Source organism: Lonchura striata, chromosome 1 (genome assembly GCF_046129695.1).
Source record: "Lonchura striata isolate bLonStr1 chromosome 1, bLonStr1.mat, whole genome shotgun sequence".
Taxonomy (NCBI): Eukaryota; Metazoa; Chordata; class Aves; order Passeriformes; family Estrildidae; genus Lonchura; species Lonchura striata.
The window spans coordinates 49,075,290-49,092,509 of NC_134603.1; the positions used below are offsets into that span (position 1 = coordinate 49,075,290).

General features: G+C 33.7%; 1 protein-coding gene across 1 annotated transcript in view; it reads left to right on the plus strand.

Moving 5' to 3' along the window:
- Window positions 1-17,220, plus strand: part of SMCHD1 (structural maintenance of chromosomes flexible hinge domain containing 1) — a 68,433-nt gene that overhangs the window by 33,397 nt on the left and 17,816 nt on the right. Inside the window, exons 20-34 of the mRNA XM_021551571.3 lie at window positions 73-217; window positions 440-536; window positions 1,939-2,011; window positions 3,641-3,780; window positions 4,780-4,914; window positions 5,738-5,965; window positions 6,626-6,774; window positions 7,502-7,590; window positions 8,716-8,834; window positions 9,481-9,648; window positions 10,691-10,816; window positions 12,704-12,783; window positions 14,179-14,336; window positions 15,987-16,102; window positions 16,633-16,694. Coding sequence (XP_021407246.3) covers window positions 73-217; window positions 440-536; window positions 1,939-2,011; window positions 3,641-3,780; window positions 4,780-4,914; window positions 5,738-5,965; window positions 6,626-6,774; window positions 7,502-7,590; window positions 8,716-8,834; window positions 9,481-9,648; window positions 10,691-10,816; window positions 12,704-12,783; window positions 14,179-14,336; window positions 15,987-16,102; window positions 16,633-16,694 — 1,885 coding nt within the window. The remainder of the gene's footprint in view (window positions 1-72; window positions 218-439; window positions 537-1,938; window positions 2,012-3,640; window positions 3,781-4,779; window positions 4,915-5,737; window positions 5,966-6,625; window positions 6,775-7,501; window positions 7,591-8,715; window positions 8,835-9,480; window positions 9,649-10,690; window positions 10,817-12,703; window positions 12,784-14,178; window positions 14,337-15,986; window positions 16,103-16,632; window positions 16,695-17,220) is intronic.

The following is a 17,220-nucleotide window of genomic DNA, read 5'->3' on the forward strand; positions in this document are numbered from 1 at the left end:
GCAGTCTTAATCAAGAAAAAGCCAAGGAGCACACATAATTCTTTCTAAAAATGTGTTATTCTTTTCTCTTAGAGGGCAAACCAGAGAAATTTTTGGTGGGTCTCTTGGAGCTTCCTTTTCGAATTGGAGTGCCTTTTAGTATTCCTTTGGAATTGCAGGATGAATTTGGTCATGCCACACACTTGACAAATCGCATTAGACCAATTCTGGAAGCTAGGTAATTCAGCTATCTTTTTTTTTTTTTTTTCCCTTTCTTTATGTGACAATAATATAATCATACTTTAGGGTTTATCTGAATGATATGCTGGGAATTTCTTACATAAATTAACTGATATTTTTACTTGTATTTTCATAAGAATGTTTGAAAGTATCTTGTATATTAAAATATTGTGTTTGTTTTTAAACTTGATTCTCTTGTGTTTTCTATATATTTTTCTAGTGGATTAACACTGAAGCATGAAGACATACCTGTGGCAGCAAAGTGTGTCATTAAGGGTGTTACTGCTAAAGGCTGTGTAAATAGTTGCCAGGGCAAGGTAGGCTAATACATTTAAACTTGAAGTAACATACTAAAAAAAAAAGACACAGAGAGAATAATTTTTGTGTGAAATGAATTGTCACATAGTTTTAGCTTAAGTTTGAACTGGTGCTGAGATAGGTTTAAGCCAAATCATCCTGGTGACTTTTGCACTGAAGGATGATATAGAGGTAAAGAAGATGAAATCTTCCATTCTTAATTCAGATGATAAGTAGTAAAAGCCAATATGCAGGGTGTCTGCTCAAGCTTCTTTAATTATTTCCACTATTCTTGTTGCATTTACACAGTTACGTTTAACCACTGACACACTTATGTTATCCAAATCCAACCTGTTACTGAGGGATTCTCAGCACCTTGTCAAGCTTCTACTTTACTGTAAAACCCAAAATGTACATTCCATGCTAAAATGATTTTTTTCATAAAACAAGTCTAAATTATTTTGATAAATACAGATTTACATTTTTTTTATATATAATTTAAAGTTTATTTAGAAGGCATATTAACACAGTATTTTAGCCAGGTCCCTATCCTTTCATTTAGGTTCATAGCCTAGCATAATAAAGACAAAGATAGGAGATGATGTACCCCATTTTACTGTTGATATTGTTGCTTAGAAAATAGCAAATAATGTTGCTGGTGGAAAGATGTATAAAGCGAAGAAAGAGCATATACCTGCTTATTGAAAATCAAAGGGTGTTCAGTGTAGTAAATTTGGTAGGCAAAGTTCAGAATTTAAGGTGAAGGGCAAGAATAATGACATAAAATGGAGGGGGTTTTGAGAAATAAAGTGTATAGGAGCAAGTGTGCCAGACTTTAGCAAGAGATAAATTTGGTGAGGGGCAAGACTATGAATCATTTAAGGAACTTGCAAGACAGAAATAATATCGTACCATAATAATTTTAAAAATTATTCTCATTACTATTTTTCATTATCTGATTTTAATGTGAAAATTGGTTTTAGTGATGCAGTTTATAGCAGTTATTTTTCGTACATCCTTATTGAAAGATGAGATGGACAGTGATAGTGGTGCCTTGCTAAGGAATAACTGACACAGAACTTGGACACCCTTATTTTAAAACTTTTTTATTTGAACTGTTATATTTTTCCTCATTAAAATAGTCTCTAAGCAGGAAATGAGACTTTTCATTTCATAGTTGCATTTCGTAGTTTCAGAATCATGTAGTTTAACATACAAGCCCTGACTTGAACATCTCTCATTATAATAACATGGAAAAGACAGGTTTCAGTACAGGGGGAAATCTTTATTTTTTGTAGCACTGCAAGACAATTTCTAGGGACTTCTGAAATTAACGTATATACAAATTGACATGATTATGTGAAACTAAAATATAGTTTTATTTAAGTTTAAGTTTAATAATTAAAATATTCTTTTCATTAGAACTTTAATCTGAAGATTACTCTTCCTGGTTTGAAAGAAGATACACAAGTCATTAAAATAAGATTGCAGCCTGGTAAGTATCCTTAAAATATTTAGTGAAATTCTGTTAAATTTTATTCTGGCACTATTAATGAAAGGTTCTCCCAAGAAAGTAAAATATTTAGTGAAGCATAAAAAAGGATCCAGGTGATGACTAGAAAGGAAGTAAAGCCACGAGCATGTCATTCTTGGCCGGAGTATCATTGTACTCAAAGCCTGGTCTTATTTACTATTCTAGGGGCTGGAATATTGCTCTGCTTATTTGAGATACATATTTGTCTTTTAATTATTTTAAATCTTTTTCTAATCTAGTGCCACTGAACAAATAAATTTCTTATCTTCTTGTTTTTCTTTAGCATTTAAACCTTTAACCTGTACTAATCTGCATTGAACTTTTCTCCCTGCAGAAAACCTCTTATTCATAAGTCGTCATTCAGTTTCTTAACTGAGCAAAGGGGGATGCTTTTGCAATTGAATGGTGTCTGAAATTTTAATGTTATGTGAGTTTATCATTGCAAGACAGGAACATAGAGGTCTGTAAGGATGCTGCCCTTACCAGAATTTTATGTTTTATGAATGTCTTGATTCAGAGGATTCCCTTACATGAGATCTGTTATCCCTTGTTACCTGGGGTTTTCTGGATTTGGGATATATAGTATGAAAGCTAAGTTTTGGCCTCTCAGATTACCAAAGTTCAGGCTTGCCCGTCTCATTTTGCAGAGATATTGTCTTCTACTAAGTAAGACCAACAATGCACAGTTTAGTCCATTATTATTTATCTTTTGAGGATAGAAAACAGTGTAGAAAACAGTGAAATGATTGGACTTGAGACAGACTGTGCTGTGGGTTGCTGTTATTTACCTTGGACTATTACTTACCTTCATCCTTCATTTTGCCTTTGACAATGTAGATATGCTTCACTGCCTCTTTCTTCTCACTTTAGTTATATCCTTGGCTTTGTAAGCTGTTTTTTTGAGGAAGGAATAATAAAAGCTATTTCAGTCTCATTCTTCAACCAGTGAGTTTGAAATAATAGATTTAACAAGTCATACAAAAAGGATGCTTCTGAAAAATTACCATCTTTTTTCTTCAGAACCTGTCTTTTAATAGTAATCTTTTGCTTCCTTCTCTTTTTAAAAACTTGTAAAATAACTATGTGTTCCACGAGATAGACATATCTGAATAGCTTCACTTTATTATCTAAGTAATGACAACAAAATTTTCTTCTGTATTTCTTTGCATGCAGATTGTAGCTGTGATAGCTTTGGCAATTAATTGGATATCTCAACATTAATATTTTTGAATTTATCATGTCAAAAGAAAGCTCAAAGTTTCTCTTTTGATGAATGTGAATCCATATAGCAAGTAAACAGAACTATTATCATGTGTTTACACCTTGTATATGCTGCATTTCTTCATGTTTGTCTAAGTGTTCTCTACTAAAATAATTCAAAAGGTTGGCAGATGGTATGTGTTGAAGGACAGAAAGTCTAGAACTTTCCAGTACAAACCAGTTTATATACTTGAATTGTTTGAAATGGTCTGTTACCACAAATATCTTGGTAGCTTGGCTTTAAAGTCTGAGATAGCAAAAGCTGAAATTTAGTTTCTCACAAGTTATCCAGCATGTAACTATTGTTCTGCAATTGTGCATTTTTTACAGGCCCTCCTCGTCAATTGAAAGTAAAACCAGATTCAGAAATTCTAAAGATTGAAAATGGTACAGCTTTTCCCTTTCAGGTTGAAGTACTGGATGAATCAGGAAATATAACAGCACAGCCACAGTTGATTGTTCAGTGTGAGGTAAACTGCATTTCATAGTGTGCCCTAAGGATTTTTATTATTGCTTTTTAAAGGGCTGGACAAAGAATCTGTGTTGAAATCTGTGTAGAATTTAATATCTTTAGCAATGCTTTTGAAGTTTCTATGGTTTGCTAGCTATAAATGTGACTCTCTTACCTCTTATCTATTATGAGCCATTCAGTAAGTTTGAGAATCAGTGGAACATGAACTTACAAAAGGAAGAGAAAATTATGTAAGGATGTATAGGTTCAATTTTAAGGCACTTTAGACTATATTTATCATATACAATGTTAAAATTTATTCAGAAAAATAACTTCAGAAAGCTTACTTTTGGTATTTTTAAGTTGAAAATTCTAGTCTAGTGCCTAATAATAATATTAGAAATTATCATAAGCATCCAGTATAAGCTCAGAAGGGAATGCATATCTTGCTCTGACTTTAGAAGGTAAAAAAACTTCCTCTTTTGGCCCTCTTTTTTGACTCAAGAAAGTGAGTTTCCCAATTCTAGTGAGATCCAACAAGGATATATAAAAGTCTTTTCCCACCCACTGAAAAATAGGCTGCATTCCATTTGCACTTTTTATGGGTACATGCTCTTTAGCCTGGGTCTGCAGCGATATGATGACATGTTGAATGTGATGTTTAAATGCCTTTAATATGTGATGTTTAGTAGATTAATGAAAAGGAAGTTTACTTCACAAGTTAATTGAATTTATTGCATAATGGCAGAAGAGTCTAATTATTGTGCATTATTAAAGCAAGTGAATAGATAGTATACCTTATTTCTATAACTTACTCCTTTCTCCCACACATCTCTTATCACCTGCAGAAAAATATAGGTGTATTTCCAACTGTATTACAGTTGTTGGAAAACTGAAATCTATTATTTTTTTCTGTAAATAATTATAGATATATTTGGACTTTGCAAATAATCATTTCTGAAATAATCATGGTAGTTCTGGAAAGGAAACTTGATGTTTATTCTTACATTTTAAATAGTTTTTAGGTGCTTCAGACCTTCCTGTGTATTCTGTTGACTGCAGTAATGGAGGAACAAACATTTTAACTGGTCCAGTTATACATGTACAGAATATCAAGAAAGACCAGATGTTGAAAGCAAGGTTTGAAGTACTTGTAAGTATTGACTGGAATGTTTGGATTAACAAAAGATTGTAAAGTTTATTGTACTGTCTTGCCAGCATTTTTTATGAATAAACTTAGTTCCCCCACAGTTAGTGGTTTAGGTATCATAAACCTCATAATCACGTGGCTATGCTTTTTTATCACTACAAAATCATAAAAAGGCAAATAATTTTTTTCCATTTTTTTCTTCATTTCTGACTCTTATTTTTTAAATCCATGAGGTGTTTCAGAAATGTGCATGTTTTCTAGGATTTTTCTTCATTTTTTTAATTCCTGGTTTGTTTTCACAAATTGCCCTCATTGCATAAACATTTTAGTGTAAAAATAGATATGGCAATCAATAGTTTTTTGTAGCATTTCAGTTTCAAAGCTCACAAAGTATGAATTCTTTTAAATGCTATTGAACATTCTAGTTCTCTGGCAGTCAGGAGAGTCACACTGCTGGAGAAAATAAGACCCATGTGTGTTTTACCCTGGAAAAATGTGTGAATAAATACTAGTATGGCAAAATCAATTATATGAAATGATACTTTAAATTGCACTTAAAAAGTATTTTGTAAATTTTATAACCTACTACTTCTGGAGTAGAAAAAATCTAAATAGCTAACATCAATTCTAGTGTCTGTTAAAAGCTGTAAGTATATTGGCATTTCTTTTTTATTTACTTTTGACAAGTCGAGCTGATTTCATGTTTGGACACCCAGTCATATCTGATAATTCTGAGTAGAGCCATAGGCATTATGGCATTATGTGTATGCATATCTAAATTTGATACCTTAATTATGTCTTTTTTTTTTTTTTAACCCATTAATAGAATTGCAAAGATGTGCCACCAGTGGAAAAGATTATAAAACTTCTCCCTAGCAGTCATGTTGCAAGACTACAGGTCTTAAGTATGAATGGACAAAAAGCTCTTCAGATTAAACATCAGGATGAAATTAGTTGTGTTGCTGGCCAAGTCATGAACAAACTTATATTTCAGATGTATGATGAAGCAGAAAGGGAAATACCCATAACTGCAGCTGCTGCAGAAAAGGTCAAGGCAAGTACTTTCAAGTAAATAGCAGCATCATATGGGGGAGAAATACAAAACTGATACCCTTAAAATCCATAAATGTCAGACTGCTAAATAATATTCCTCAAAACTGTAGTAGTAAACATGAAAACTTAACTCTCCTCTTAATTATTTTTTCAAATATTTTTATTAATTAAATGTGAAGTGCTTCAGGGTAATATTATGAAAAGCAGGTTAGTGATTTCAGTGCTTCTCCTAAATGAGTAAAATAATTATCACATAGTTATAATTCCTCAAATCCAGGGTCTTCCCAACATTTAGGAACTTTGAATAGGGATGTTCCCCATGAAGGCTTGCTTGCCTATATTATCCCCCTGTTGGTGTACTTATGTGGAACCTAAGACAAACATAGAGATTCACCAAATATATCACACTTGTATCTTTCCTAACTCAAGTTCAGTGAGGGAAACCTAATGTATGTTTTGATCTGCTTGGGGCTTTTTTTCAGGTAATTGACTCTATTTCAGCAGATAGCATTGGTTACTGCTGGGAAATGTCCAGGCTTTCCATTGGAAGCTGCTATTGCCTGTATGTTACATCAGCATATTTAGAATGCCTACAAGATATATTACGTAGCTAGTCATTTATAATTTAGCTTTTGATTAATTTATAAAATTTTAATTTTAGGTTAACTGGACACCTCAAATTGACAGAGAGCTGTTGATGCAGGGATTATTACCTGATGTAAAAGTACCAACTTCAGTAAAAGATGTGCGTTACTGCCTAATTACTTACCTCGATGAGCACGTGTCTTTGGAAAGTGCATTCACAGTCAGGTTTGTTCATTTGATATATTTCTTTATTAATCATGTTATTGGCATAGCATTGTAGATCTCATTACTTTGGGTAAAACAAAAGTCTTTCTACAGAAACTGAAATAATGAAAGTAGTTGGCAAATTAACAAGAGAATGTCAGCTTGGGAAATGGGAAGGGTTTGTGTAAATTTATTACATGTGAGAGCATTACCTATGTGAAGGACTCCATTGTGATTACTGGCTGGCATCCAGCCCTGTAATCACTTGTATAAATATACATACACTGAAGAAGAGTACTGATGTTTTTGTAAACATTTGCTCACAGAATAAGTAGTTGTGCTGAGGAGTTAGGTGACTGGTGACTGAAGAAAAAGAAATGTCCCTGCAAAGTTAGTTCTCATCTGGCTTCTCAGTCAAAACTGACAGGCTGTAAATTGAACTTTAAAACTACCTGCTTATCACTCTTAGTGGGGTTAAGACTTGTATCTTATAAAGTTTATTAAGAGGAATCTGATTCTAAATTACTTCACTGTATTGCATATGATTTTAATACGTTAAAATTAATTAATCCACAGTACTTTGATGCCAGGGTTAAATTTGCAGCAATTAGTCATTTAATAGATCTGCAGTAGGAAAATAAAATGTACTAAATGACCAAGCATTAAGATTCTTTAAGATATTTATCATGCCTGCTATTACGTTATATTTACCTTTATGAGAGAAATAAGTCAATTTTCATATTCTCAGACCAGTTCCTGATGAACCCAAACACATTAAATGTAAACTAAAAGGCTCAAACACACTGCAGATGGGTGAAGAACTGCAGAGTGAAATCGGTGAGTGCATATCCTTCTTTTTTGCATCTTCATTTTCTTCTAAGATACATTTCTTTTTCTTGGCAGTTTGTTAAGACTGTTATATATACAGATGTCATCAAGAGTAAATGACCTTCAACTAATTTAATAGAAAAAACAGGTTTACAGTCTCATTCACAGAAAGATAATCAGACTTTTAAATTGCCATTTTACAATTCTGGAGTTACTCTCTGATAAAATTTGCCTTTTACATGCTTAGTTCAAATAGTTCATAAATTTTTGTTTAGTTAATGTATTCTGAAATCTCAAAGGCCATAACAGCATTCAGACTATTGCTAAGGCATGGACTTCAAAGTGACATGTTTTGAGGTTAACTTTAACCTAAGAGGAAGGCATGTTAGAGATCAATCTTCTCATTCTCCTTTGGTTTCTGGTATGCAGTTGCCACATGACATACTGAGAAATTAAGTATTCTTATAGTATTTTGGGACATTAAAACTTGTGTGTGAATGAAGAAAGCACATAGAACAAAAAGAGATAGAAAAGAAAAAGAAGTTGAAAAAAGATTTCCACGTTAAGATTTATTTTCTTTGAACTTTTTGGTAAGAAATAATCTTTTTATTCAAAGAAGGGGGAAGCACAAATATGGGATATAACTATATAGATACATTTGGTTTATACCCACAAGACTGGGGGTTCTTACCAATGTATATGAGAACCTGAAGAAAGTCTAAAGAAGTTGGAACTGGGCTTTTCCTAAGTGTGTTCAGAGACAGTAAATAGAGGCAGTGGGCACCAAGTGAAACATGGGATGTTCCTCCTGAACATCAAGAAACACTTTTTCACTATGACAGTGACTGAGTACTGCCACAGATTGCCCAGAATTTGTGGAGTCTCTCTCATTAGAGATACTCAGAAGCTGCCTGTCTGCAACTGGCTCAGTTGAGCAGGGAGTTTGAACCAGGTGACATTCAGAAATACCTTCCAGCCTCAGCCTATGATTTAGTAATAGTTATTTAAATTTTCTTTATATTGTGTCTGTGTTGTATATGTTTATATTCCGTATGGTGTATAATGCTTCATTAAAACAGCTGCTGAGGCAGTCATCCTAATAATCATTTTAATCATCATCATATTTTTTAACAGATGTAATGATTACAGATCAGTTTGGAAATCAGGTTCAGACAGTGACATCTGCATGTGTAAATTCCCTAGGAGTTTCTGGGCCTGGACTTGATAAATCAAATTTGAAAGTAACTTGGCAGGTATTTATAACATGTCATATAGTTTATTTCTTTGTGGCATTTGTGTGGTAATTGTCTTAATTCTGTTACATAGAATTGAACCAAAATTGTGGAAAAGTAGTCAAATTATACACTAGTTGGTCACTTAAAGCATTAAAATTCTATGATCCTATTCTAAGGAACACAGCTGCATCTGTTAAAAACCTTATTACTGCTGCAGCTGTACAATGTGGAGGCCAGTTCACTCTGTGCTTGTGTCAGGCTTGCTTTGTTTCTAGATCTTTGTTCTATATATTTTCTTCTATCTTGCTTTTGGTCTTTTCTTCTGTGGTTTTTTATGTTGGTACAGTTGATTTTAAGCTCTTTTGAAGAACCTTGTAGAACGGACTAGTATCTATACCTTTTAAATTACACTGGATATAACCTGAAAAACAGGTTTCTGAGAAATTCTTGAGTTTGAAATGGGTCACTTCTTAGTCATAAAGTTAATTTAAATTTTACAGAAGGAATTGAACTTTATATAGCTTAATTTTTAGTCCATTGGTCCACTGTCTCACAGTAAAAATACCAAACAGTATTAATAACATAAATGCTGTATGGAAAAAATTCTAATAAATTTTACTTTGCTTTATTTGTTCTTGATAAAATCTTCTTTGTTTCTCAATAGGAAAGTACTCAAACAATGAAAGTAAAAGGTATTAGATATAAACCCTGTTTACTTGGAAGCAAAGAATTGTGCTTTGCTTGGCGTGAATTTTCTGACTTTATCAGAGTGAATTTAATAGCAGGATCCCCAGCTAAATTGCAGTTTGTTGATTGGCCAGAGTTAGAAAAGGTAAGTTGAACAATTGTGCTTTGAAAGAAAGCAACATGATCTCTAGTCAAGTATTTTCATTCCATTTTTCATGCAATAGCTAACTACATTAGCCTTTTAAAAGTAAACTTATTTTGGAGTAATCTAAATCATATGTGTATGTTTACAACCTTAAGTGTTGTAAACCTTATTCTGCCCCATTTGCCTTTCTGCAGATAGTGTAACTTTTCTTTGGTGCAGTAAATTTACTGTGGGCTGGATCCTGACAACCATCTTTCACTGCTGTTTTCCAGTGATACAACCCTTAGTGGTAATAATGGCTGGCAGCTCATCTCTCTCTCTTACTGGGTTTTTTTTATGTTCAGTATGTAGGATGGCAGTCTCAGATTTACTTCAGTTTGCAAGTGTTTACTGTCAGAAAGTAAACACTTAGAGAGAATGAAGTACAGGACTTAAAGGAAGTGGCTGGAGTGTTTTGGTGTTGTGCATCTATTTACCTTGGGTTTTTAAAATTATTTTTCAGTGTTTATTGTGGCTATTCAAATAACAGTACTTCTTGCAGAAACTTGAATATAAAAAATTGAAAGCAGAAAAAAGAAAATTGTATCTCTCAATAGAGGACAGGAATCAATATTGGTGTTTTGGGAAAATGGAGAAGGAAGTTACTGAAGAAAATGAAGCAAAAGTTTCAGGGAGTCACATAACTGGTTTTTTTCTCTAGGCAGCTGTTTAAGTTATCAGAAAATAAATGTTATAAGCCATAGCTCTTCCTACAACAAGAACATTGATAAGACTTTCCAGAATTATGTCCTTCCTTTTATTTGCATCAACATGAGTAACCCATGCCATTTAATTCAAGTAGTGCATTTTATTCTAAAAAGAGAATATAAAGTCTAGAAATGCATTCCTGCATGCCATTCAGTTATGGTCTAGCTGTTCTGAGAGACAAATAGTATAGGAAAGGGTGGGCACTGTTGCTCTGGGGTTTCCTGAACTGCTGTGAATGTCCAAGATATGTACTGTTGAATATCATTTGAGTATAGTGTATTTGTATCTCTTCCAGCCTGTTGCAGTGATTAATGGTAGAGAATTGCAGAGGCCCCTAATTGTTCAGTTGTGTGATCAGTGGGGAAATCCAGCTCCTGAACCTAATGTCAAAATCAGCCTCACAAAGAGTAACAACTTAAAGGTAAACATTAGCCGTATTAAGTGAACTTTGTTTAACACAAATTTTGTTGTCATGTCTATGGTATGTTAATTTTCAGGACATTTTTGTAAATCTTAATAAAATATTGTAAGAGCACAAAAGAATAACTTATCTAGTAGAAGAACAGTGGCAACAAATAACATAAATAGGTCCAAGGACAAAAACCACAAATATAACAAAATTCAGGTAGGACAGGGTCTGAGTATAATTCAAATACATTCCAGATCTTCTACAGAACCTTTTTCCAATTTTGCATGCACAGCATGCCACCACATCCCTCATGTTATCAGAGGTTATTTACTGAATTATAGTAATGACAATGATACAGTCTCAACTAGCAATCAAATAATTTTTATCTGATCGTTCTTTGGTTTTTATTCCTGAATGTATGACTTACTGGTCTGTATGTAAAGCTGGTCAGCAGGTTTGGGCCCTACTTGATTATCCTGTGAAAAGCATTGGCAGGATAAATGAAATTAAAACATTGATGATGAAAATCTAGCCCAGATTTAAGTGCTTACTGTCTGTTCCATAAGTGAGGTATGAGTATCAGGTGGTTTTCACATCGGTCTGTAAAAAGGAAATATGCCATTTATTAAAATTTTATTCCTGTTTTTAAACAAGAAAAATCAAGCTGTCAAACATTTTTACCTGTCAGTTCAGAGACTGTTATATTGAATATATATATGTTATCAACACAGTATATATTCATCCTCCTCTGGACATAACATTTTTTCATTCAGAGCTGGTCTTGTTCCCTTTTTGTTCCTGCTTGCCATGCATTTGCATTCCTCAGTTTTCTCAGAATAACCAACAGCCAAGAACCTTCTTTTGTTCACTTCAGAGCTGTGCCACAACCTTAGCTTTTGCCCAGTTTCACTATGCTATTATTACTGTTTTTAATGGGGTATTTTGAAGTAGATTTCTTGATATCCTGAACATTTTTTTTCTGTCTTTTTTTACTATCTTGCCGTAGAAGCCTGCCTCAGAGTTTGGGGATTTTTTTCTTTGCCTCAGCTACTGCCTTTATGGTGTCAGCTGAAGCTCACTATGGGTTCTAGTTATGTTGTTCTTGAGAGAAGACACAACCTTGGCAGTAGCATTGCATGGTTGTGCTGCCTGGTCAAAGAGATGTTGTGATGGCATGCTGTGTCTTTTCAGATTTTATGCCTTTCCAGGGGGCACCAGCAGCATGTCTTAGAGTCCGCATGTTCTTTAGCTTAGTGCAGTGTGTCCAGGAGAAAGTGTTCTGAACCCAAGGTGGATCATTGTTATGAATTGTTTATTACGGCATGCTCTGCCTTGGCATTTCCAATAGGTTGTATGCATGTTTTACCAAAAGAAATGAGAAGCTTTTGGGAACAGAAATTCTCAAATAAGATGTTCTCTGTATTTCAGGTTCCACCTTTTAAGTCTCCAAAGCCTGATACTATGCAGTTGCAGCATGCATTCCCTGTACTCCTTTATCTTACAGATCCAAAACTGAATGAGAACTGGAGAAATACTGTAACAGGCACTAAATAGTTTGTAGAAGGCTTTTGGATCTGAAAATACACTCAGATTAACATCTGCTATAGATTATATAATAACATCAGTAGCAATCTAAAAAAATAACACTTACAAAATATTTTAATATATTAATGAAGAAAAATATCCTAGTTCAGATGAAGTGATTGCTTTTAAAAACTGGCAGAGAATTTGAAACCTCTTCCTTAAAATTTTCTTGATAACACTTTATCTTTCCCTAACTTACAGTGCAAAAATTTAGTTATAGCTCAAATTAACACAGTATGCAGGCAAATGAGATAAACATTTTATCCTAAGACTATTTCTGTATCATTGAAAGATTTTTTTTTTTTTTTTTGACAGCTTATGCCTTCAAACCAGCAGCATAAAACAGATGATACTGGTAGGGCTAACCTGGGAGTTTTTAGTATTCATGCACCTAGGTAAGTAGTGAAAACCAGATGGATTTCATAAAGTACTACCAAGTATTAATCTAGAGCTAAGATTTACTATTTGTATGCAGGTGGATGGATAGATAGTTACTTATAAAATACTAAGTACTTAACTAAATAAAATTCAGTAGCTGCTTCTTTTGATCTAGTGAGAAGCTGCTGCTGTGATTTTCTGAATCTTGTTTTTTTCTGGTGATGGTAAACCTTGTTATTTTAAACCTGCACTTAGTGCAAGTGATATTGTAGACTACTTTAAAGTTTTGAAATGTAGATTCTTCAGGTGTCCAGTTCCAGACACTATGCTTTTAAAGTAGGAACACATTGTAAGAGGGTTTAGATCCCGCTTTCTCTGTGTGCTAATTTTAAATAGATGTATTTCATTTTTCCTATTTTCAATTCAACTGCTCAAGTCTCATTTCCATCAGATGTATGTCCTATGGCTCCTGCTTCTTCATCTTGTGCTTCTTCATGCTTACTTCATGTATAGCTTCCCTTACACACTTATGTCCCATATGGCTTTTCAAATTCATCATTTCCTCGTATTCACAGTTCTGCAACCCACTCCTTCTACCTCTGAGTTTTTGGAGCAAGACTGGGTTGGCTTTAGGTTATTTTGAAGCTAGCAATAAGTGCTTGTTCTTTGTAATAAAATATGGAGGATTTGACCTATAATACTCTTGCATTTGGAAATTTAAAACAGTATTGTTTTAAATGCTGTTGATGGTGCTCAGTGTGTTTAAAATGTCTGTGACCTGGTAGAAGGATGATGAATATTATTTGTCAGTTTACTACTGGAGGTTAGAAACAAGTGTGACATCATACTATTTACAGCGTAATTAAAACTGGCTGGGAAGTACAGTGTCTGTGCAGTTAAATACTATATTCCCAGTTATAATTTTTTAAAAACTGGGAATTTTTGAAAAAAAACTTGAAATTTAAGCTTTTAATACTGTAAAGAAAATTAGTTATTTGATAGCATTGAAGACATATACTTTCAGTGTACTTTGCTGTATGTGAATGGTACTGGGATTCGCTCTTTGGAAACTTGACAAAGCAGAATGCTCCTCACCATTTTACCTGCTTTATGCTTTACTGTCTTCTATTTGAAGCTGTAGTTGCTAGTGTCTTACAAGCAATAAAACATGGTCAAAATAATGAAATATTAACACAAAATTAAATTTAGTAAGTTAGTATCTTAAGAATAACTTAAACTCATGTCTTATCTAACATGGCATTAACAGTTCCTTTTTTTTCTTCTGTTTACTACTGCATTGCTAGATAGTGCTTAGCATGCTTTCATGTACATTATTCGGACTTGAAGCCAGTTGAAAACTGTCTTTTCAGAAGAGATTTTACATCTGTTTTTATGATTTCTGTATATTGCAGAGGAGAGCACATTTTACAGGTTAAAGCCTCATACAACAAGGCCATATTAGATTGTCTTGTAATCACAATAAATGTCCTGCCTGATCCTGAGAAACCTGTCTGCCTGAATGTTAAATACGACAAAAGTCCTTCTTTTCCAGCAGGAGGTACCTTTCCTGGTAAGTATAAGAATTTTTGGTGGAAGCCAATCACTCAAGACTTTTGAAAACATTTGAAAAGCTATTTTGGTGGTTTGCCTACTGTATTGTGTTTTTTTGTTTTTTCTGGTCTGTTTTCTCAGTTCTTTGTAACAGCTGTGTCCGAGATGTAACACTTGGACAGAAGAAATATGTAGGTCATCTTTGGAAAGCATTTCAAAAGACCTCTTATTTATTTGTTCCAAATTGTTCCTTTTATCTATCTAGAAATGGTAAAATTACAGACTCTCTTTTCTGTCTTATTAAAATATGATCTGAACTAGTTCATGTATGTTTTTCCTCATCTCTTTCTCTGGAATAGTAGCAAAGGAAATAGCTACGAAATTCTAGACCAACTGTGAGCCAAGACAAACCAAAAGTAATCAGCAGGAGGACAACACAAAATACTCTTTTCTCCTGCTGTATTCTCTCACAAATGTGTTGTTTCTTGGCTGTCATAACTTGATCAGCCAACATTTTTATGGCAAGAGGTTTTTGTTTTTTAAAATACTTCATATCGTGTTATGACCTTTATTAAATTCACAAGGTATTTTAATTTTTCCTGGAGGAATCATAAAATGACAGAGTGGTTTGGGTTGGAAGGGATCTGTAAAATCATCTACCTCCAACCCCCCTGCCAAACAGACATTTTTCAAATGTAGCGTGTAGTGTAAATCAACCAGGCTTTTATTTAAGAAGGAGAATTAAACAGCTTCTTCAGGACAATATATATAGTATATATCACATTAAATTTTAAAATTAAATAATAAATTCTGTATTAACAGCCTCATATTATTAAGTAAATAAAATAACTTCCTAATTATTTGATTTACTGTTGATCTCAGGTATACCTGAGGGCAGACACTGTAATCTTGGAGGGGATCATGCCTGAATTTTTCATGCACATCTAGTCATAGTCCTTCCTTAAAGTGCAAAATTCAGTCCTGCATGAACAGTGCAAGTTCATTTACATGCATTAAACCTATTTGCTTTGTTCATATTCTGAACTAGAAGAAGGGTAGCTTTGTTCTTGTTTGGATTCCATTTCCTTAACATCACTAGACTTTCTATGGGATATACAGGAAAAGTGAAATTTTTCATACTGGGATATAAAATGGCAGATATTTTGACTGTAAAGGCAGTCATCTAGAGTGAAATGTCTCCCTGTAGCCTATTTCTAACAGATACAACTGTGTGATCCTAGTCTGTAAGAAATAAAGCACTTGTGAAGGAAGAGGGGGATTTGCATTTCCGGTCCTTGAAGGAAGGAATCACTTACTTAATTGGCTACTAGTACTCATTCCTGAGAGCAAGAAGCAGCCTGCTGTGCTGTTTTGATAAGAATGATAATTTGAGAAAGGCAGACTTGAAATTTTACCTTTTTTTTTTTAAAGCTGTCATAAAGTAGGTGTTTGGTGTTTCCTAAGGATTGTTACCTGGTCTAATGACAGGGATAAGGAAGAAGGTTTTTCATGCTTGATTTGAAATTCTTGGTGGTTTTGGCTCCTTTTGAAATGCTTGTTTTGTACATTTTTTTTCTCTTAAGTATGAGGGAGACACAGAAATAAATGAAGTTTCAGCTGCTTAATTCTGAACAAAAACAGTCTTCAAAACATGTTTTTCATCCTACAGATTTTATGGTTAGTGTTCTTTCTGAAGATGACACCATTATTAAAAATATTAATCCAGCACGGATTACTATGAAAATGTGGGAAGCACAGAGCAGCCGGGTTAGGACACCAATTGATGTAAGTCAGCAAAATGCATTTTCAAAATGGGTATGAAAATGCCAGCATAGAACAAACATACTTTTAGTACAAGCTGTCTTTCATTTGACAGATCTGTGTCCTGTTCTAGATTTTAAGTAACAAATATTGGAGATTAACTCTACATGTTTTATCAGTGTCTATCCTGTTACAAATTGTCAGATTGGCCAAGCATCAGTACTATGGTAATGACAAAAATGTTGCTGTTCTGTTGTTTTATCAGTGTCTGTCCTATTACAAGTTGTCAGATTGGCTAAGCATCAGTACTATGGTAATGATAAAAATGTTACTGTTCTGTAAAAGCTAACTCATAGCAGGGAGAGTATTAGAAGTAACCACATTGAATTTTGCAAAGAAAAGACTGTGAGAATTAAGAACATTAAATTAATTTCTAAAATACAGGCAGTCTCACTGACTGTCGGCTATCAGTACTGCAAATCATTAAAACTTCATAGCATATTACAAGTTAAGTACTTTCAGTATATTGCATTAAATTTTTTGCATCTGTACAGGTTATAACGTTTAGCTGTAGTAAAGTGAAGGATGACAAGGAGGATGGCTTCTTCTACTTCAGGTATAATAGCATTTATTCTATAATTACTCATGGAACTTGCTATACAAAATACATAGTTTGAAATAGAAAGAAGAGTATGTTTTGATAATAACAGTCCATCACACAATTAATATGATACAGAAGAGGTAAAAGATACTAGCAAGATGCACTGAGATGAAGATTGTATTCTTTCCTAGATACTTTTGACATTTGTAGAATCAGAGAGTAGAGAAGAAAGGAGTCTAAGGTAAAATTAGAATACATTTTGAGAAACACTAGCAATGAGAGAACTAAATCATCAGCTTGTAACTTATACAGTAACTCTCTTTAATTCTTTTCAATGTTGCTTTAACTACTGTAGAATTCCAGGCTGGACAAAGCAGACTTATTACCTTCTCTAGCTGTGCATCAATCCTGGGCCATGACCTTGGTCCTGTTAGTAATCATTCCTTGGGCTACTTATTCCAAAATAGTGTTTTAAATGAATGGTGTCAGAACTAGAGCTCATCATAAGCTGCCACATTCTTTCTACATCTATTTCTAGTAG